The 23674-nt window shown below is 45.2% G+C and overlaps 1 protein-coding gene across 1 annotated transcript in view; it reads left to right on the plus strand.

Moving 5' to 3' along the window:
• Nucleotides 1-23674, plus strand: part of MYO16 (myosin XVI) — a 543552-nt gene that overhangs the window by 467781 nt on the left and 52097 nt on the right. Inside the window, exons 30-32 of the mRNA XM_036831092.1 lie at nt 3061-3307; nt 5239-5510; nt 17341-18288. Coding sequence (XP_036686987.1) covers nt 3061-3307; nt 5239-5510; nt 17341-18288 — 1467 coding nt within the window. The remainder of the gene's footprint in view (nt 1-3060; nt 3308-5238; nt 5511-17340; nt 18289-23674) is intronic.

Here is a 23674-nt window from a genome sequence, read left to right on the forward strand (position 1 = left end):
GCACAGTTGGGGACCCTGACAAATGAGCCTCTCCCCGTAGAGCCGCCCTGCATTCAGCCCCTGGCAGCGTCGGCCTCCCAGGCCACCGTGTCCTCCAAACTCCAGACCATGTGGCAGGTTCTCTGGCTGGTCCCCCGAGGCCACTTTCACCAGCGTGGTGTTCAGGGGCGGTGGGGGGGGCCTCGGGTGAGGGCAGATCTATGCAATCCTCGCTTCTCTCTGGGTTAGGGTACTCTGGCCTCTGTCACTCATCAGTGTAGGGAAGGGCTGGGCTCACAAGTCTCCTTTTGACTGTTGCCTTTGCAATTCCTTTCTGTGTGGTCAGTCCAGGCATGCCCTGGGAGCTGGTTAGAAATGCAGAGTCTCAGGCCCTGCCCCAGAACTCCTGAATCAGAATCTGCATTTGCAGCCGCAGGCTGAAAGTGGGATGGGGAGAGTCCCCTTTACAAGACCACCGCTCTACCCCCTGGGCTGTGGAGCCAACTGAGAATTCCATTTAATACCGCGTTATACATACATGGAGCGGGGTATCGCTTTCTCCTGGAAATTTTCCTACATGTAATTAGAAGGCTGCGTACCCTGTCTTCCATCAGGGGTGCCCGCTAGTAATGTCTCCTCTGGTTGGTTACAAATGTTAAGTCGCTGTGCCCTATGGACCTGACACAGAAGAAATTAGCAGAACTGTAGTTCTTTCTTCACCTCTAATGATAAAAATTGAGAATGGTTTTTAAAAAGTGGATAAAACCCACAATTTCCTATTGCATAAATGAAATAATGGCTGTAAAAGCATTTTTTTTTTTTAAATTACAAGCTCTTAAATGCAAAGCATTAATTATTGATTTTTATTTTTACATCTCTTAGAATCATTGCTTCAGTCCTTTTTGCTAGTGTGAAATTCACTCAGAATTTATATCATCTGGGGTCATTTCCAGTTTTTCAAGAGTTCTCATTTTTTTCTTTGTAAATATTGGGTGGCAGAAAGCTGTAGTTACAGCTCAGTCTTAAATGTAATCATTTCAATTTCAAATTATTCCCAACAGAAGTTTCCATCTGAGTATATACCTTCATTTTATCCTGCATGAAATTGTCAGAAAGAGACAAGTATTAATTATCTATTTGTGCCAAATTTATTTGTATTAATTGTCTCTTAGTAAAGGTACCATGTTTTAGCAACTAGTATTAATTTTTTTTTAAAATTTTCAAAGATTGCTAGTGCAAAGTGTGGGAAAACAGGGTCTGGACACAGGACAGTGGATTCCCAGGTCTACGTGGATCCAATGAATAGTCCTGCTGTAGTTGGAGGTCAGAAGTCTGGCATGTCCTCATTAATCTTCCCTTTATTCCAAGAGATTAAACATCTTAAATATACCCTCCCATTGTCAATGTCTGGATTTTTTTTAATGTAACAGGAATGAGCAAATGAACAGAGAACAGGCCTTCTGCTTCTCTCTCTCGCTGTGCCTGTCACATGGCTAAAATTTCTACATTTTATTCCACATTTTTGATTCCCGGGAGTCTGATTGTACCTTTAGCTGTTTAATTTTTTTCTCTTTTAGATTAGTTCAGCATGACTGTTTTTACAGTTATCTTAATACACTGCATTCCGAAGTAACTAAACACTTAGTACTGCCATCTGAGAAAAAGCCTTGAGCATTTTAGACGTCTGCATATTATTTGCCTCTGAAGCCATAATTGTGGAAAGTTGTGTTCGCCTTTCCATCTTCTAATCGAGTAAAGGCATCTAAGTGAATATCCTAAACATGTATAGATACCCACACATTTATTCTCCTATAGCCAGGGAATATTTTAAAGCACTTAATATTGTATAGGATGATCCCCCCTTACAGAGGAGAATAAAGTGTCTTTGTTACCCACGTTGGTTTTCCCTACAATTATAGCTCTTCCTATAATCCAAGCAACTCCTTCTAACCATAGAAACTTCAAATGAGAAGGGACGCATCCTAGCATCAAATCAGAATTGCTGCCCCTCATCTGTCAGCGCATCCCTGAGCAGGGGCCATCCTGTTTCTTGAACCTGCCTGGGTACCGGGAGCTGACTCTCTCCCATGAGATGCCAGATCTGTTTACAGCCTGTGCTCGTTGTTAGAAAGGTCATCCTCATATTGATCCCAAATATGCTTCCCTGCACCTTCCCTGTTGTGATCCGCTCTCTGGAGAGCTACAGATCGCATCTACGTGGCTGGAAGGTAGAGTTTGGCCTCATAAGGGCAGAGATCTGAATCCCCGCTCTACCGTTCATTGGTTGTGTTTACCTGGAGGAATTTTCTCAGCCTCACTGAGCTTCTCTTTCTTTGGGTACAAAATGGAGATACTGGTACATGAATGACCATCGAGTTTGGGCACTGAAAGATGGGTTGGAGCGCCTAGCACATGGCAGTGCCTTTACACGGTGGGCGTGACTTTTATTTTCAAGTCTTACATTTGTTACTGACACATAAGTGATTCCAAAGTGTGTTCATCCACCTGTTTCCCCCAATTCTTACACGTTTTTCTAGCCCTGCTTCCCCAGAAAGCGGAAGGATGACCCTTATTTCTACACAATCTCTTCCCAGAGCCTTAAATGCAGTGTTAGTTTTTCTAGGAGTTAAGTCACAATCCTGTTAACAATATGTGCATGGTTTTCAAAGACTACATCCGTGAGCCTCAGACGTTTCTGTTATAATCTGATATAAAATAATGTGATTGGTGCATCCCCAAAACGGTCTGATGAGAGCCACACCCAGAATTCTCTGGGGTTCGGACTTAGTTCTTTCCATCAGTGTTCAGCCTGTGTTACCACCGGAAGGAGGGAAGCTTTCTTAGAATATTACCTGCACGATCTCATTCAGGGTGAGGATTTTTGCCTCCACTGTTACCATTACTGAATGTAGATATCTTTTTTAATATAAGATTAGAATGTTTTAGTAAAGTCCTAGACTGGGTTAAATATGTTTTATTTTAGAGCTGCTCCAACATAATGTATTTGGACTTGTTGATGTACATCTGGGTTTTTTGCTTTTGCTCCTCTCATTGACCCATCATTGTGTTCTTTTACTGAAGTTATCAGAGGATTTTTAGCACGCCAGCACTTGCATCAGAAAAGGAGCATTAGGCAGCAGGAGGTCACATCCATCAACAGCTTCCTGCAGATTACAGAGGACCTGGGGCTTAAGACCTATGATGCCCTGGTCGTTCAGAACGCCTCGGACATTGCCCGCGAGAATGACCGGCTCCGGAACGTAATGAATGCTACTTACCACAAAGAGAAGTTGGAGGCCAGGAACAAGCAAGAGGAAGGAACCAAAAGGTAAAGGCAGATAGTGCGCAACTTCAGTGACCTACGTGATTGATCCTGGGGCGTCAAGAAAATGCCAATAGTCCTTGACGCAAAGTTCCATCACTCATGACCGTAGGGAGAGGAACAAGCACGTATGCATGCGCAGTGCGTTAACGTGAAACCTCCTGACATCTGAAAGGATGCTTTTCCTGGGCTTTCCTTCCACAAAATAGATGCCCCACGTGTTAGTTTAGGTCCCATGAAATAATTGCTTCACCTACCGTGCTTGCATCACTGACCATCTCAAGCACAAAGTTTTAAGGCATCTAATCTTTCCGTCTTAGCAAAGATATATAGCTTGGCTCTCTACATCTTTATGCAAGTGTCACGTATATAAATAAGGCTGACTCCTAGAAACGTCTGAAAACCTGACCCCCAAAATGGAGAAGACACTCTAAAAACACAAAAGCAGTGAAATGAATGCTTTTGTGTTTTTAGAGTGAAAATGAATGGGTTGCCTGTATTATATTTCCCTTAGGAAACTGTCACATCTTCTTTGCCAAAAAGGAAAGCTCTGGGGAAAGATTTGTATTTTAAAGTTCACGTTGGATGCTGAGCTTGAAATAGACATGTGAAGAAAACTAAGTCCTTCTCCACTTTACCACTCTTGTCTCTCAGTGACAGACGAGGACACCCGTGATTTACCATCCTCCCTGGGTCTTTCCATCCTAATTTGCTGTCAGGGAGATGTTTGTTTTTCCATAGGAACTTAGTAATATCTAGTTGTTTGTCACCGAAAATGACCCCCCTTCGCCTTGACTGCGATGTCGAATGATTTTTTATTAAAGTGGAAGTGGTAGTGTGTCTCTCACTAATTAGCCTCAAATATCTCAGTGATTAAATACTGAAAAAATTCCCTTTGTACGGAAAACTGTAATTAAACATTACAGGGAAAACAAATTATCCACTGAGTGCCATGCTTTCATCTTCAGCTAGTTCATTTCCTATATGGGCGTCTGGCTCTGCCTGGCAGTAGATCCCAGCTCTGTTGGTGCTCTGCCACACAAAGATATAATTATAAAAACAAATGCTCGGAGACTCCTGGTAAAATGAATGCATTGGCATCTCCCTGGCACATGATTACATTGACATGTGAAGCCAGAAGGAATTTTTTTTAACCAGATAACTATTAATTTTATATGACTTCCAGAATAATATTTATTATTTTCTCTGCTGGAGCTAAACAGCCACCCCAATTTCTCAATTTCATTATGTATTCATTTGCCTGATATAAAATTAAGTGAAGAAGTATTTGTCTATTTATTTATTGAATACCAGCAGTTCACTTGGCATTGGGCAACCAGATGGAATAACAGAAGAAAAATAACAATCCTGCACATAATTAAATAATTGCTGATGGAATTTAAATGGCAAGGGAAGGAGAGAGAGAGAGAGAGACAGGGAAAATGAAAATCTTTGATGGTTTTAAGTAAAGCATCTACTCTTTTGCAAGGGCAAACAGAGATAACTCCCAGCATTTGATGCATCAGTAACTCTCTATTAAGATGGATTTCCCAGAAATTATCACTCAGATTGAAATTCTGGTTTTTTGATTTGCTTAATAATCAGGGTGTGAAAACTTCACTCAGCAAATGCCTGATAGCAAATGTGGCACTCCTTAAGACGTCTTGGGTTCCGGTGCGATTTTTTTCCTAAAGTAATAATGATGAGTCTCGAACGTGCTTATTTATCATGAAGCAGGGGCTGGCGGGATGAAGCGGCTTCCTCTGGATGCGCCGGATACCAGGGCGCTGCACTCAGCCTCCAGCCTCAGCGGGAAGGCTGTTTACCAAAGAGCCGTGATTATGTCTGCTTGAGCCGGTTCATTGTTGCCATCTGAATAATGCATCTGGGTCTCTCTGGCGGGGCTGTTTGTGTTTGTTTCCCACACACACACCCAGAGCTGAAGACAAGGGTGGACCCAGGCGCCTCCACTGCAGCTCCGTCCCGGTCCCCATGGCGGTAGACAGCCTGGTCCAGTCCCAGGCTGGCCCATCCACCCCGCCTCCTCCTCTGCACTCGGTGCTCAGCCTGGACGACAGCAGCGGCCTCCCGTCACCACGGAAACAGCCTCCGCCCAAGCCAAAGAGGGACCCCACCACGCGGCTGAGCGCCTCCTATGAGGCCGTGAGCGCCTGCCTGTGGGCCGTCACCAAGGACTCCTCCAATGAAGGTTAGCCTCGGGGAAGGGGGACCCCGACCCCTGTTGGGTTGTTGATGCTTGACTTCCGGTCTTTGAGTGCGCGGCGGCAGTACTTTGCTCTAATATATTTTTAGTAGAATTAAATCCATTGTTGGCTTGCCAGGGGGCCCCCCTTTTGTTGAAAATTTTTATTTATTGATTTTTGGCTGCGTTGGGTCTTCGTTGCTGCACGCGGGCTTTCTCTAGTTGCGGCGAGCGGGCTTCTCATTGTGGTGGCTTCTCTTGTTGCAGAGCATGGGCTATAGGCACGCGGGCTCAGTAGTTGTGGCACGTGGGCTCAGTAGTTGTGGCTCACGGGCTCAGTAGTTGTGGCTCAAAGGCTCTAGAGTGCAGGCTCAGTAGTTGTGGCACACAGGCTTAGTTGCTCCGCAGCATGTGGGATCTTCCCGGACCACGGCTCGAACTTGTGTCCCCTACGTTGGCAGGCAGATTCTTAACCACTGCGCCACCAGGGAAGCCCACCAGGGAAGCCCACCAGGGGCCCTTTAATCATTAAACATAAATAATATTAATTCAAATCTCTAAGCCTCTTAGGGAAAAGCTAGTTATATATCATTTCCTTAACTCCTCTCCTGACTTCCACATTGAATGAGGAGCCTCAAACCAGAACAATTCAGAAAGTCGGTCGCTCATCCATGTAAACTTTTGCAAATTAAAAAACTAAAAAGATTCATCTGGCTTCCCTATTATCACAACTTAATTAAAAATTAAGCCTGCTTTATCACCACACAGTAAAGTGAAACGATTCATGCAGAGGAGAATCATGACTCAGGAAAATTCAGTGAGTGAAACTTTGGGGACTAGACAACAAAGGTTTCTGCATCGGTGGTCTAGACATATTTATGCAAAACCACAGTTTATTCTCAATTAATTCTCTCATAGATTAGTTCATGTGATATTATTGCTTAATTTTTAATTTTTAGAATTGTGAAAAGCAGAGGAAGTCCTTCTTTGCAGAACATTTACTAACTTCACAGATTTTACTTATCACCCTTGGAGTATGAGGCCCTATTCTAGGCCCAGGAAGGTACACAATAAATAAAACAAACAAAGTTATCTTCCCCCATGGGGTTGGCATTCTAGTGGGGAAGACAGATGGTAAACACAATAAACAAATAAATACACAGAATATTTTAGACGATCCTGGCTGCAGAGGGAAATAGAGTAAGAGGTGGTGATGCAGGGTGAAATTCTAAATGAGATGACAGCGTGGGTTTCACTAGAAAATATTACGTGAACAGAGAAAGGAGCACAATTTCTTTGGTAAATAAATGAGGCAAAAATGCAAAAGCACAGCAAAGCCATAAGCTCCTCTTTGGGAAGAGACAGCTGACACCAAGGAGGCAGCAGGCAGACCAGGGGCCGGAGGACCGCAGCAATGAGTCGACCCTAGTAATCTTCAAAGATGCTCTTCACCGGTTGCTTTAGAAACAGTAGATCTTCAGGAGAATGTTTTTAAAAATTGCTGTTGTCATGTATGAGTCATGTTATAGTAATGCTTAGATGGTGATGTAGCAGAAATTCATTACTTTGGGGAGAAGAGGACAAGTGTGTGTTTTTAGCATCATGGTAACAAGGCAAATAAAAACATTAGAGAAACCATCTGGAGGAGAGTCTTCAGGTGGATGCAGATGTGAACATAGATGGAAAGCAAAGGCCCTCCAAAGAAAGAAGCCGTTCTTCTGTTCTCCCCAGTGTATGACACAAACTAGAAGAGGCTTATAGTCTATGCAAGTCATAAATACTCTCCCTGAGAAGGTAGGCCAGGTCCCATTTCCACCATTATTACTTGTAGATTTCTGTAGTGGATTTACGGTGCAGATCTCTGTGTTGAAATAAGAAGATTTGGGGGGCATATTGGGAAAGGTAGAGTAGCGTCTAAAAGGATAAGCCTAATGAGATGGGAAAATGTGAAATAAAGACTCAAGACAGCATCAGAAATTGAAAAAAAAAAACAATATGAAGCAAGATTGTATATAAGATGTACAGCAATGTATATAAGATACAATGTATATAAGATGGAGCCCCATCCAAACTTGAACACCACCGATAAACTCTATAAATTTGGATAAGCAGGCCTCAAAATAGCCTGTGAAGCCTAAAAATGCTTTCTGTTCGTGCGCACGTGAAAAGTCTACCTGCCCTGGAGTTGAGATTTTGGAGGAGTCGGGTGCCAGCTCATCACATAGTTGAGAAAGGGGGTAAAATATTGAGGATAGAATTGAGTTCTCTCATCTGGGCAGGAACAGAAAAGGTCAATTTAAAAAATTACTCAAGAACCACAGGAGATAAAAATATACCTAAAAGCAAATGATAGGAAAAAAAGATTAATGAAGAGGAAGCAAGAAAGACCCCAGGTGTAAAACTCTGACATTCCCACTGCTGCGAGGAATCACAAGGCCCTTAAGGCTGGCTGTTTAAAATACATGATGTGATATCATCAGACTTGCAAGACGTTTATATAAATTATAGGTTCTTGGAACCTAATTTCAGCTCACATGTGGCTCTAAGATGCTTTGGGTGTCTCCCCACTGAGGCCCACCCCGGGGGAACTCATGTTTTGGAGGCTTGTGACAGGGCCGGTGAATAAATCGGTTCCTTCTTTACTCTCCACATTGTTGGTTCTTTCTTACAACACATGATTCCTAATCCTGATGGCTTGACAGCCACCTCCGCATCTCCTGCAGCTAAAGGTGAATTCCTGTGTTCAGGAATGTGCTTTAAATGGGTCTTTAAGGATAAGAAAATTAACCTGATTGATAGAGGAGGTGTGCTGGGGGGTTTTGGTAGCCGTAGGACTGAGGCTTAGTCATTCAGATCAGCAGTGCCCTGGATTTCTAATAAACTATCCATCAGCAGTGGCTCTGGTCACCTTTATGTCATAATGACAGGAGCTGAAGGTGTCCAGAAAGTCGCCACTAACCACTTGTGGCTATTTAAGTTTAAAATAATTACAATTAAATAAAGTTTAAAATTCGGTTCCTCAGTCATTAGTGCCAAGGACTCAACAGCTGCAGGTGTGGAATTTCCCATCATGAAAATTCTATCAGACAGCACTAATTTTTTTTTAATTGGAGTATAGTTGATTTACAATGCTATGTTAGTTTCAGGTGTACAGCAAAGTGAATCAGTTATACATATACATATATCCACTCTTTTTTAGATTCTTTTCCCATATAGGTCATTACAGAACATTAAGTAGAGTTCCCTGTGCTATACAGTAGGTGCTTATTAGTTATCTATTTATATATAGTAGTGTATATATGTCAATTCCAATCTCCCAACTTATCCCTGCCCCCCCTTACCCCTTGGTAACCGTAAGTTTGATTTCTGCATCTGTAACTCTATTTCTGTTTTGTAGACAAGTTCATTTGTACCCTTTTTTTAGATTCCACATATACGTGATATCATATGATGTTTGTCTTTCTCTGTCTGACAATTCACTCAGTATGACAATCCCTAGGTCCATCCATGTTGCTGCAAATGGCATTATAGACAGCACTGATTTTAAATTCATGTTCTCACCACGGGGGCAAGACTGAGTTTTTTACACCTGGTGATATGTCACGCAATTATCCTTCTTCTGCGTAAGATGGGAAGGAAACCTGATCACTGCATGAAGTGCTCTGTGAACACTGTTCATAAGAATAAGACCACAAATCAAGTTCAAGATCTTTTCTTTTACAAATAAAGCTGCTAATCAATTCAGAAGGTTACAGAGTGAAAAGAGATCTGTTTGGAGAATGAAGGCCAAGAGGCAACACCTTTTATGCCCAATCCTGTTCTTATTAACACGTGCCTCTCCTAGAGGTTTTCATCCAGTATACACGGTCATAGTGAAGAGAGGCCGGCCAGAGGGCTCGTTTTTCTTCTCTACCTTTGCGCCTGAAAAGCTGGAAACAATTTTATGGGCCAGTAAATTTTAACACTTGTTTGCAAACTATTAACAAGCGAGAGCCAACTATTTGAAAGTATGATTTTTAAAAGTTTGGGGTTGCTTTTTGCAAACAGAGACTAGGAAAGGAAGAACCGGGCCGCGACTTCACTTCTTCTCTGCAGGGAAGCTGTCAGCTGAGAGCTTTTCTGAAGAGCTGAGTTTCTAAACCCAGTGTGACGGCTTTCTCCCCAACACAGTGACAGCTGGATGGTGAAATAGCACAAGACAGGTTTCTGGGGGGCAGCTCTAGGCGCCACCACTTATGCCCGGTGATGTGAGATGCACACCCAGCCTCCCTCAGTCTCCAGCCGCCCGCTCCTTAGAAATAACACCTGAGGAATCCGTATTTCTTAGAATTGCTGTACAACTCCCTTTGCAACAAAACGCAGTTTATATGTATAGGTACGAGAATGGTTCAGCTGTGTGGCTTAATTTGGAAATAGCGTTACATTTCTTTCTCTTTTTTATTGTCTTGTTTATGAATTTTTTCTAGAATAGCACTTGACACCCAGTAAGCACTCAATAAATACTTATTGAACAAATAAATCAATATAATAGAAAAATATTTCTTTGTGCTGCTTTCATGAAAGCAGAATTAGCTTCTTATCAGTAAATCAAAATGAGCACAATTCGGCAAGGTTCAACATGTACCCTTGAGATTTGTCAGACTTGGTTTGTCAGCATTATTTTTAGCAGAATCCCCTGTATAATATTTTTTTCTATTACCTGAAATTTGACGAAAATTAGGTCCTCCGTGAACGCTGCCCTGAGAATGTGTGACAGGGCATAACAGGAGAACATAATTATGTTTCACAACTTATGGCTCATTTGTCCATTCAACACATGTTAATTCAGTGTATTCCACGAGGCTGGCCCCTCCCCCCGGGCCTTGGAGACCAGTGGGCTAGGAAAATGGGCAAACAAATTATGAGAGAGGCAGAGTAACAGCAAGGGCGCCACAGAGCACGGAGCAAGAGGGGCTAACCCTCACTGGGACCTGTGGAAGGGTCGAGAAGGACATTTAAGAGGCCTTCCACACGTGGAGGGCAGTCAGTGGGGAAAGATGGGGCGAGAGCAAAGGTAACCAATTCATCCCTCAAAAAAATGACGTAGCAAGGTTGTAATCTATCGCAGCTCAGTAGAAGCCCTTCTTGTTCAGTTTGTAAGCTGGTTGTAAATCGACACTGACCTCACTCAAGTGTGCAACAGGCCCGCCAGCCAGGGAGCTGGCTTTATCCAGGCATCCTTCATGTCTTAGGTCCTGAGCAAGGCACACAGTTTGCTCTGAAACTGGGCAAAATCACACTGGGAGAGTTGGAAAACAGAGGATAACAACACACACAGATAATACAGGTATTTTCTTGATGAACGATCTTCTCATTTCTTTTTTCTCATAGATTTAATATGTAGGCATCTTATTCTCGGTGAGAATGGGGCCAAATAACTTGCGTCTTGAGGCAAAGTCACCGACATGCCTTAGCAAAATACTCAAAGGGAAACTATTTTGTACAAGAAAATGTTTACCTCCCAACAGAATCTAAAAATGACACAAGTCCCTAGATCATTGCACAGTAACTCAGATAAGAGTCAAGTTTAAGAAAAAATGAGAGGGCTTGAGAATGTGGGATTTATCCCTTAAGTTACTGTTAGGACACTAAGACTTGCCCTCGAGGTGATCTGTCACCATGAAATGTCTCCCTGATCCCATCTCACTTTTACCCATAAATCCGAGGACTAGAAAAATTGTTAAGAAAACTCTTAATATAAATTCACTCTTAACAGCCCTTAAATCCTTATTTGCAAATGAACAATTAGCAAGGACTTGTGTGGACACACACACACACACACACATGCAAAGGAATAACCATAAAACCAAATTAGAGTCTTAATTCTCTAACTGTGGTATTCTAATTTCAGTTTATGAAGAATGAAGCTTTCCAGTTCCCGCCCCAGATATTCTAATTTGGTAGCTACAGACTAGGACAGGCACCGTGCTCCTTACATCCTCAGTAAAGCACCCCAGGTGACCTGATATTGATGGACTGCAGACCACGCCCTACAGAACCCTGTTCTATGACTCATGACTGATTTCTGGTTCTGTAGTAATAATATGATGTTGATGGTAACAGCTGACACTTACAAGTGTGTATCATGTGACAAGCACTATGCTAAGTATCTTCAACCTTTAGAACTACCTGATGGCGTGAGACTGTCACTGTGACCCCCCTGTAGACGGGGACGTGGAGTCAGGGAGCAGTAGTGTATCCTGTCCCATGCTACACACCCAAGCAGTCCGATTCCAGAGGCCAGTCTCTCAGCTGCCTCCTGACAACCCAGGCTACTTTTATTTATCATCGTTTAATTCAGAAAAGCTTTCCTTTGCATCTAAAGCACACCTTGAGGGAATATCATATCAGCTATCTATTGTTGCTTACCAGCTCCTCCAAAACTTGGATATTTAAATAAAATACGATTATTTTATTACTGTCTCGGGTTCTGGGTGTCAGCTGGGCTCATCTGTGTGTCTGTCCCTCAGGGTCCTCCATGAAGCTGCACGTGGTGGCTAGAATCACCTGAAAGCTGGTCACTTGCATGCCTGGTGCCCATAGATGTCTAAGGACTGGGACTGCTTGCCCATCTCTGTGTCCAGGTGGTCTCTCCACCCGGTTTGTGCAGCCTGACAGCTTCAGGGTAGCTGGACTTCTTACGTGGACAATCAGTGTGCCCCCGGTGCCTGCTCCAGGAAAGAGAACGCCGGGCGGTCACTCTCTTACCTTTGATGAGCAGCCTTGGAAGCCACACAGCATCACTTCCACCACTGCCACCAGACAGTCTCAAAGGCGCCTCCAGGTTGAGGAAGGTGAAATAGACTCGAACTCTTGATAGGACTGGGAAAACTATCGTGGCCAATTTTTGGAAAATACAGGCTGCCTCAATCCATCCTCTGGACAAAACAATTCACATCCCTCCCACGTGCAAGATGCACTCACCCCTCTCCCATGCTCCCCAGAGCCTTATCCCATCATCACATCAGGCTCAGGTCCAAGCCCCAAATCCCACCATCTAAATCAGGTCCAGGTGTCCTGGCTGCTCAGGTAAGGCTCCTTAGGTGGGCAGCTCCTCCAGCACCGTCCCTAACTATCGAAGACAAGTTGCCTATTCTCCACACAACTAACATGTTGCTTGTGCCTTGGTTAGGATTTAGTCCTGGTGCCCGGAAATTATTTTCTTTTTTCTTATTTTTAATATTTTAATGAGATTCTTGTCTGCTTACATTCTTTTTATGTATGTATGTATGTATGGCTGTGTTGGGTCTTCGTTTCTGTGCGAGGGCTTTCTCTAGTTGCGGCAAGCGGGGACCACTCTTCATCGCGGTGCGCGGGCCTCTCACTATCGCGGCCTCTCTTGTTGCGGAGCACAGGCTCCAGACGCGCAGGCTCAGCAATTGTGGCTCAGGGGCCGAGTTGCTCCGCGGCATGTGGGATCTTCCCAGACCAGGGCTCGAACCTGTGTCCCCTGCATTGGCAGGCAGATTCTCAACCACTGTGCCACCAGGGAAGCCCTGGAAATTATTTTCCATGGCCATTAGGTCCATGCTACGGAATCTTGGCTCACCTTTGGATATTATTTCCTCGTCCACAAGAGGTGACATGTTTGGGGCTGGTCGTTTTCTCAGCCTGATTCCTGCTCATAAAATTTTGAAGCACCAGAGCCTCTTTATTTTGTATTGATCATATCTCTTTCAGTGCAGCTGATACAATTCCTTTAAAAGCTTTGTGAGTCTCCTGTGAATCAATTTATAATCTACTCCTTTAGTCAAAAGCCACATCCACAAATCTCTTTGAGAAAATCTCCTCTCTACTTTTTCTTTTCTGCAAGATTTCGGTGGGGCAATACTCTTGATATCCTTAGAAGTCCTGTGGTTTTGTTTCTTTGAAAAGGTCCAGTGAAGCACCCCCTGAAATCTTTCTGAGGTCTTAATAAAGGGGTTCATAGTCATGACCTTGGCTTCAGCTTTAGATCATGTTTTCCTGAAAATGCCCCAGATTCAATCTCTGCTTACAAGTCATTTCTTAACTTCAGAGTTATTTGCTATCCTGATGGCCCAGTGAGAAACTATATTATTTTCAAACTCAGAAAGCCCAGGCTCCTTTATAGATAAGTTTGTTCTTTCTTTAGCTTATCTCTTTACCCTCATTTTTCCTGCAGGAAAGTAGAAGAATCCAGGAGGCTGCTTTTACACTCGGTCTAAAGGTCTCCCTACCTAGATCATCCAGTTCCTTAAGTGTGTTGTCTGGTTTCCACAGTACTGCAGGTGACAGTGTTGCTAAACTTTCCACAAAGGTATAAAAAGGGTTATGTTTCCTTCAGCGTCCAGCATCTTTCTCACTTTCCTTTAAACATCACCAAGAGCTTTCTTGGGCGTCACACTTCTGCTAACAGTCTCTTCAAGACTCCTCCTCCTTCCCTGGTGGTCCAGTGGGTAAGACTCCACGCTCCCAATGCAGGGGGCCCGGATTCAATCCCTGGTCGGGGAACTGGATCCCACATGCCGCAACTAAGAAGTCCGCATGCTACAACCAAACATGCCACGACGAAGATCCCGCCTGCCTCAACTAAGACCCGGCACAGCCAAAATAAGTAAATGAATAAATAAATAAATAAATATTAAAAAAAAAAAAACACCAAAAAAAAACCTCCTCCAATTTCCCAAGGCTACTTCCAGGCTTTTAAAGTTTGGGTTTTTTTGGTTTATAGCAGCACTCCACTTCCAGTACCAATATCTGTACTAGTTGTCTATTGCTATCTAACAAACCTCTCCAAAGTGTAGTAGCTTAAAATGACAAAGGTTTTATCATCCTCTCCCTCTCTCTCTCTCTCTCTCTCTCACTCTCTCTCCCCCTCTCTCCCCATTCTACTCGTTGGGTATCAGCTAAGCCCTTCTCATGCAAGCTCTCTCACAGCTGTGGTCAGACAGCGGCTGGGCCTGGGATGGTCCACAAGCTCAGTTCATTACATTTCTGGTGTCTGGGCTGGGGAAACCTGGACACCTGAGGGCTGGAGCAGATGGGGTCCTCTGGCATCTCTCTCACCTCTGTGTGGCCTCTCCACATGTTCTCCACAGCATGGGTGCTTCAGAGTAAGCCAGTCTTCTCAGAGATGAGGGCCACCAAGAGATGTGTCCCGAGAGAGGAAGAGCCAGGCAGAAGCTGCACTGCCCCTGACCCAGCCTCAGCAGGCAGGCGGCATTCCTTTTGCCATATTTTACTCATGGGGCAGTCACAGAGATCCTTCCAGCTTCAAGGTTCTAGAAGAGCACGAAGGACTAAAAATATTGTTGAAGCCAGTTTTGTAAAATACAATCTGCCACAAGTCCTTTAAATTATTCAAATCTTCAGAACAACTCTATAATACTAATGTTAAAATTTTGTTTGGTTCATTAACTTTCTAGGAGAAGCTTATGAGTTGCTGTGTTTTAGTACATTGAAAGCCTTTGGGATAATGCTTATTAATTACAGAATTGTGCATTTTGGGTATTTGCTACTCTTAAAAGTTGGCTGCTTTGGTGAACCCTGTATAATACTGGCCTTCAAAGATATCCATTGAGTTAGAAAATTAACTTTGTTCTTTTCCATTCTCATCTGGATGTCTCCCATTTGTTTCATGTTTACGAAGTGCCAGCATCTGAGCTAAGCACTTTACATACATTATTTTATTCCTCTGAGATGATTAGTGATATCACCATTTTATGCATGACTATACTGAAGCACAGAGAGATGTGACCAAGACCTCTTTTAAACTTATAATTTGCACCAATGCCACCCCGCAAACACACACACACACACACACACAGACCCAATTCTGTGACTCTTTATTATGGCCTGTAGTTTCCCACCTCATAGCATGTATCATGTTCTAACATGCTATGGAATTAACTCGTTTGTTTTATTTACTTTTTTTATTGTCTGACTTTGCCCAGGAGGGCAGAGGAAGGAAGGGGACAATTATTGTGTATTCACGAATGTGTCTCTGAATAAATACTGGTTAAATGCACGACTAAATGAATGATAGCATGAAAGGGTGGTCATGCTGGGGTTTGAATCCAAGTCCATCTGACTCCAAAGCCTTTAATTTTAACCCTAAAAGTGGAGTTGTCACTCCGAAAGTGGAGATGGATACTGTCGTATATGCAGTCATAATGAGAGAAAAGCCTGGCTGCCTTAAAACTCAGGAACTCAGCAAAATTAGATGCTTATTCAGATCAAGAATTCCTACAGATTAGCAAAGCACCAAATTGGTAAGATAGTTCAAGATTTTTGAGAAGTTTTGATATTTTAGTAAAACTGTATGTAATTTTCTAAAATTAACATCTTGGCTCCAGAGAAATTATATTTAATAAAATCTATAATTTATAGTAAAAAATATTAGAAAAAGAAGTCTTTTAGAATTTTTTGACTTAAACTTTAATAAATGTTTTGAGTCATATTTAAGTAGTTTTTCTGCCTCTTTCAAAATTAGTTCTCGCTAATATTATGCTCTTTTGTTTTTCTAAATATTTTCCTTCTTTTCAATTTACGAAGTTGCCACTTAAGTTCTTAGTGAAATACAACACTGTTGATTTCCCTGTTAAGTGTGTTAGGATTCAAATATATTAATTAACTGTAAAACAAGCCTTTGGCATCATTTTAACAACGTTCTTTTTAGAAAAGTAATCTCTTCATGCATATAGTTGTTTTCCTTGGTGTTTTGTCGTGTTCGTTTTAGACCAGTTAAATAATCCAGCTTAGGTATTTCCTACAGGAAACACCCACAGGGCGCCACCTCGCTAATTTGCTTGTTCTCCCCAGTCTCCTATTTTCTCTTCTCTAAAAACCATGAGGAGCCGTTCAGCCAGTACTTAGTCCACACGTGTATCAGGCCCTTAGAGCCCAGGCGTAAGGAGGTTCCAGCGCAGAAGGAAGGTGCCCACCCCGCCGCATCCCAGGCCCTTCCCGCTGCAGGCGGCTGGCAATCCTGGGCCTCCTTACTGGCCACCTTACCTCCTCCTCGGCTGGTGGGAGTTGTCCTCCCCCTCCGAGATCAAACCTGGCTTTCCTCTTGGCAGTCGTGCGAAGTGCGGGGAGACACGGACCCTGGAGGGTGGGGAGATGGGGACCCTGAGGTTGAAGAGAACCAGACCCTGGAGAGGGGAGCGACCTGGACCCTGGAGGGGGAGGGACCCGGACCCCGCAGGGGGAGGAGAACTGGACCCTGGAGGGTGGAGGGACCCGGACCCCGCAGGGGGAGGAGAACTGGACCCTGGAGGGTGGAGGGACCCGGACCCCGGAGGAGGGAGCAAACTGGACCCTGGAGGGTGGAGGGACCCGGACCCTGCGGGGGGGGGGGGATGAACTGGACCCTGGAGGGTGGAGGGACCCGGACCCCGCGGGGGGGGGGGGAAGACTGGATCCTGGAGGGTGGAGGGACCCGGACCCGCGGGGGGGAGAGGACGGGACCCTGGAGGGAGGAGGGACCCAGACCCCGCGGGGGGGGGGGAAGACTGGACCCTGGAGGGTGGAGGGACCCGGACCCCGCGGGGGGGGGGGGGAAGACTGGACCCTGGAGGGTGGAGGGACCCGGACCCCGAGGGGGGGAGAGGACGGGACCCTGGAGGGAGGAGGGACCCGGACCCCGCGGGGGGGGAGGACGGGACCCTGGAGGGTGGAGGGACCCGGACCCCGCGGGGGGGGAGGACGGGACCCTGGAGGGAGGAGGGTGCAGGCCGGGTCCTCGCCGGCGGCGGCGCCGGGGCAGCTCCAGGCGCTGCGCGAGGCTCGGCCCGGGTCCCGCTAACACTGCCGCCCCTTCTCCGCCCCCGCGCAGTTCTCAGCCGGCCGCGGCCGCACAGCGACGACTACAGCACCGTGAAGAAGATGCCGCCTCGGAAGCCCACGCGGAGCCCGCACACCAAGCTCAGCGGCTCCTCGGAGGAGATCTCGGGCGCCCGGCCGGGGGCGGCGGGGGCCGGCGGGGCGCGGCGCAGGGTGCCGCCCGCGCCCCCGGAGCCCGAGCCCGTGTACATCGAGATGCTGGGCCGCGCCGGCAGCCCCGAGCCGGCCGAGGCCGTGTACGAGGAGATGAAGTACTGGGCGCCCCCCGAGGGCGGCGGCCGCAGCCCCCTCCCCGCGGAGGACGGCGACGCCGGCGGGCCCTGCAGGGACGCGTGCGACATCCCCGCGCCCTTCCCCGACCTGCTGCCGCACCGGCCCCCGCTCCTCGTGTTCCCCCCGACGCCGGTCACCTGCTCCCCGGCGTCCGACGAGTCGCCCCTGACGCCCCTGGAGGTGAAGAGGCTGCCGGTCCTGGAGACCAGCCTCAAGTACCCCGTGCAGCCCGAGGGCGCCGGGCCCGCGTCCCCGCAGCACCCCAAAGCCCCAGAGGGCGACGGCGACCGGCCCGCGTTCGCCGGGCCGCACGGGGCCCCCCGTCCCCCCACGCCCGCCGCCGCCCCCCGGCCGCCCGCGCTCTGCACGTCCGCGCCCGAGCCCGGCGCCGGGAGGCCGGCGGAGCCGCCCCGGGGCCCCCCGAGGCCCACCTCGGCCCCCGCGGGCGCGCCCTGCAGCCCCGGCCCCAGGAGCCCGCACTCCCCCGCGAAGGCGGCCCGGGCCGAGCCCAGGAAGGCCGCCCCCGGCGCCCGCTCTCCGGCCGCCTACAGCCCCCCGAACTGCAGGCCTGTGGGCAGCCCCCTGGACGAGCTGGCCAGCCTCTTCAGCTCGGGACGGAGCGTGCTCCGGAGGTCGGCGGCGGGCCAGAGGATCCGCGAAGCCGAAGGTGAATTTCGCACACGGAGGTAGAGGCGTAGCTGCAGACGCGGATGTGTGCCCATGTGCCCGTAGATACGGTTTAAGGAACGCTTGAGGTCATTGCGGGGGTCGTTCAGAGCAGGTACCAACTTAAACAAAAAACCAAACATCTTATGCAACCGATCTGGCCAGGTAGGTAAGAATGGGTCTTTCCGTCTCGTAGGTGAAAGTTCACGACGTAACAACCCACAGCGCTAAAACTGGGTTTAACACACCCTTGTGACTTGAGAAGTATTAGAGCAAGGCTCAGCTTGAGCCGCTGATTTCCGTTTCCTGATAACATTCACCTGCAACATGAAGTGGCACTTTTGTCGCATTATGCCGAGATGCCCCTTTGGTTTACAGCTCACGGCTAACCCGAGTGACTCCGCCCTGCTGTCCGTCTCACTTCCACTCCCGGCATCTGGGACGGTGGTTACCTGCTCGGTTACTCTCTTACACTCACTCAGTACCGCTTGCGCTATGTTGTTTTGAATGAATGAGTTTTGTTCTGTTCCTTTGCCACGCAAGGAAAATTTTAACTCAGTTGTGTTATATCTGCATCTTCTCATTGAGCAGCTCTGCCTCATAACTAGTTAGCTGTTGACAGGCCAGTCAAGTGAGCTCAGGGCTAAACTGTGGCAGCCAGAGGCTGTTGCCTGTATTAAAAAGTATTTATTTTGTGTCCATATAAAAGCAGAAGGTAGCTAGCAAAGCAAAAAAAAAAAAAAAAGCTCTCAATAAGAATTTGTTGCTAATCTCTTGTAAGTAGCTCACCATGTACTAATTCATTCAGACGAGGTTGCCTTTGAGCCAGAGGTGCCATTTGGGCACAGATTCTCTTAATAATCACAGAGAATGTGGTCATCTTCCAAAAAACATCTTAAGGCTTTTATACAGACCCAAAATATTTTCCAATGTTCTGTACTGGGGAGGGGAATTACGTTAATACAAAGCATCTCCTCTTTAAGGGGATTGTAGCAGGTCCCTCGACCCTGATGCCATTAACCCGAATGTAGATGGCAATTACTAGCATCCCCACTTTACGGAGATGGGAAACTTCAAGGCGAGGAGGTTAAACGCCTTCCTTAAGGTCAGGTGGTAGGATTGGAGATAAAAACTTATGCTGTGACGTTTTATGTCCGCGTTAACCTGCTCTTTCTCCTATAGAAAATACATAAATATATTGGCTTTCGTCATTTGATTAGGTCCCAAAACACTAGAAAATCTACAAAACATTCTCAATAAGTGAAAAGTAGGTCAAGACTAAGAACACTTAGCAGATGAGTGAATAACCTACCCCCCCCCATTTATTCTTCAGTCAGATAAGCTAATTGTTTGTTTAGCTAACAATTTCTTCTTAATTACAGGCCATTAATAAATGAAATTGTCCCTGTAAGTAGGAGATGGCTTGAATTTCACAAGTCATATGTTTCATTCCAAGGAACAAAATGGACTCTAAGAGAACAGCCTTAAATGAACAAATTACTATTTGCTTTCGGAACTAAAAGTTTATTAAAACCAAATTTTACTATAGATGGGAACTGGGTGAATTCTTTTCGGCTGTATTCAAGAAAGTGAAATTAATGAATTTGTAGACAGGCGTCACCGTTTGGAAATCCCTAAGTCTAGGACTTGAGGGGAGGATTCCAGTGAGGCCTCCAGGCAGGGTGTGTGGAAGTGCTAATATTTACCCTTGGTAACGTTAACCGGTATTTGGGAACATGTATCCAAACCTCAAGTACGACATTGTTAGTGCAAGTCTAAAATTATAAAATATCTATTTTTCTACTGTGGGCTTTTACAAAACACTCTTTATTTTGAAAAGATTGTCTTGAGCCACTTGCGACTTTCTCATAAATCTATGAATTGGCAGCTTCTGCCCCAGCGCAGTGGCTGTAATAACAGGAGACTGCAGTAGGAGATGGCTCGTCCCCTCGCACCAGATGACAGGAGTCCAACTGTGCAGCTGAGACCCGTGTGATTCCCGATGGGCCATGATGTAGGAGACACGTTGACCAGCGTGCAGGACGTGTCCTCCTGGGATCGTACAGGCTATTCTTTTAGAATGTCAAAGGGGCTTAAAGAGAAGACTTGGAAGAAAAAAATAGTCTTGATGCTGGAGCTAATCACTGGAGCTGCTTATATGATTATTAGGGTTTACACAATGTGATCCTGAAGCCCAGTAATCCATTTTCTTCTGAATGAATCGCATGGCTGGTATTCGTGATTTACTAGAGTCCTGGGACTTCTCCCCTTTAAGATTTTAAATCTTCTTCTTTACCCTTTTTATATTTCAAGATATTCTTCTCTTCACCTGAAGTAGCTTTCTTACCAAATAATCCAGTGGGCGGCTAATTCCGCCTCAATGCACCTGAATTAATTACAGCTCATTCCTTGGACCGTTGTGATATGGGGAAACTGCACTGCAGATTTGCAGAAGGGTTCAGAATATTCCCCTCGCTTCTTTAGAAAGTGACCTTGTAGAGATTAAACTGCTCCTTATTACCCCGCTAAAGGTATTTCCAGTTAAAATATAAAGGATGGTGAGTTGCATATAGAAAATGAGGTCCTTTGGTGTTTAATTCTACAACGTCACTACTCCATAGACTTAATATCCATGTGGGATTTCATAAATATTATGTCCCTCAAAACAGTTCATTTTCTATAGACTCTTGGCTATTCAATTTGAGGTACACAAGTCACAGAAATTCTAAGAGTCCAGGATGCAGGTATAGACCAAATGTGATTGTGCAGGTGACAGATGTGACTGCAGCCTGGGAGGGGTAGTATCAGCAGCAAGGAGCTGCAGTGCTTACTATGCTCCAGGCATTGTTTTAATAACCTCTTTAGTTCTCACAAGACTAAAATGTATCCGCTGTTAGCATCCCCATTCTACAGATGGGAAAACTAAGGCATAGAGATTAAACTTGCTCAAAGTCTCCCTCCTTTGAGAGACACAGCCTGACTAGAATGCAGTGATTCTGGCTCCAGGGGCATTTGTCTTGACTACCTGCCCAGGACTGCAGGGAAAAAAAAAAACAAACAAGAAACAAAAAGCAGAGGATAAGCCTTTAAAAATTCATATTTGCTCACCTGAGGTGCAAGAAGTAAGAGTCCTACAGTTTGGATGGAGAAAACTGTTTCATAAAGTCAAAAATTCCAAACATGTACCTTACAGATCATGGATGTATACAACTGTGGAATACCCACTGGGCCCTTATAATGAAGAATGACTAAATGTTTAATTGTGTGTGACTTTCTGGTTATCCCATTCATTCACAAGATGTTTTTCATCTGATGCCATAATATGATTAATACTATTATGCTAATTATTTATAGTTACTTACTTTCAAAAATTATGAGACCTAATTCAAGTGCAGGGGGAGAGTCATTGGCTTCTTGGGGCCACGAGGGTGCGCCATTGTTCCAGATGGCTCCACGGCAGCTGGTTGTTTATCTAGAACATGAAGTAAAATGAGCATGTTATTCTGTACCCGTTGAAAAAGATCAGGATGATCGGGCATTGACAGCAATGCAGTACAGCTCAGAAATCTGGAGAAGGACCTGGAGGAGTCTGATTTGCAGAATATTTTGTGAAAAAACATTATTATTATTATTTTTTTTTTAAAGGGATGGAAGCTACCTTTATTTATTTATTTATTTATTTATTTATTTATTTATTTATGGCTGTGTTGGGTCTTCGTTTCTGTGCGAGGGCTTTCTCCAGTTGCGGCAACCGGGGGCCACTCTTCATCGCGGTGCGCGGGCCTCTCACTATCGCGGCCTCTCTTGTTGCGGAGCACAGGCTCCAGACGCGCAGGCTCAGCAATTGTGGCTCACGGGCCCAGTCGCTCCGTGGCATGTGGGACCCTCCCAGACCAGGGTTCGAACCCGTGTCCCCTGCATTGGCAGGCAGATTCTCAACCACTGCGCCACCAGGGAAGCCCAAAAACATTATTTTGTTACTTTCTGATACTGTGCATCCTTAGTTTATATGATATAAATAGGTAGTTAAAAATGATATTGACAACAAAAAATATAGAGAGACAATATTTCTTCGCATATAATAGGTGTTTATTAAATACATTTGATGAAAACCTACCTAAAAAAGAAAAAGAGCAGTCTTACATATAAGTATATTTGGTAAATCTGGCCCTTGTGGCATTTTTACAAATAAGAACCACTGAAGCCAAATGGCAATTACTCTTAATTTCAAATATTTAATTTCATTGCATAAACACTCCAAGTAAGAATATTGTGAGTTTTTAAATCAAAGTATTATTTAAATGAATTTTTTACAGCATGATACTTGATTCCATAGGGCCGTTTATTGTCAAAAGAATTATTTTTAAAGTCGGCTTTATGGAAAATTTCAAACATAACAAAAGTAGAGAATAGATTAATGAACTCTCTCTGTGGCCAATCTTAGCTCATCTCCAGTTTTCTCCACCATCAATGGATTATTTGGAAGTATGTCCCAATGTCAAATCAATTTACTAATAAATATTTATAAATCTTTTATTAGAAAAGTCCTTTAGAAAAACTAAAAGGTTTATTCTTAAGTCACTTTAATTAGTACAGACCAGTCAATCCTTTTGAGCCTCATGAATGTGAGATTGTTGCTCAGGACAGAAGCCACCTCTGGATGCTGGAGACTCGTTTTTCATGATATAACCAAAATCATTCTCAGGAGTTAGCTTTCCACCAAAACAACACCGGCCTGCGAGATCTTCCACAGGTTCTTTGAGTACAGCTCCGGAGGTGGGCAGCTGTGCAGACAACTTTTCTACTACAACAACAAGTGTGGATTTCTAAATATCACATCCAAACAGAACTAAGTATGAAAAATCAAGGTCCCAAAAGACATACGGTTGCATCTTAAATCAACATCGTGTGAGGTTTGGACGCCTCACTGCCAAATTAAGTACAATTACTTATGCGTTGTTCAGCAACGAGAAGATGCTTTAAAATCAGTGAACTGTCACAGGATTACAGGCAGAAACCTCTGACCTGCTCAAGGACAGTGTTGGTAAATTGCCATTCTCTGCTCCTGGTGTTTGAGACAGAAATTTCGACACCATCTTCATTTAATCTGTGACGCATTCTAATGAAACTGCGGCCTACGAAATCGGTCCCCCTCGTGCGGATGTCTACATCCCATCGTGGGATGCAGGGCTTGACATCCTGGAGGCTTCCTGCCTCCATGCAGGCTCTACTAGCAGTTTATCCGTGCCGAGCGGTTCATCTTTCTCACTCCCCAGCCGCTTTGCTTTCTCCCCGTGGTGATTTATTTGTGAGGGGTGGTGGCCTGAGGCTTCATGAAAATTATAAAGGGCGTGGAGAGCAAGCACATAGTTTACTGATGTGTAGTT

The sequence above is a fragment of the Balaenoptera musculus genome, chromosome 18 (genome assembly GCF_009873245.2).
Source record: "Balaenoptera musculus isolate JJ_BM4_2016_0621 chromosome 18, mBalMus1.pri.v3, whole genome shotgun sequence".
Taxonomy (NCBI): Eukaryota; Metazoa; Chordata; class Mammalia; order Artiodactyla; family Balaenopteridae; genus Balaenoptera; species Balaenoptera musculus.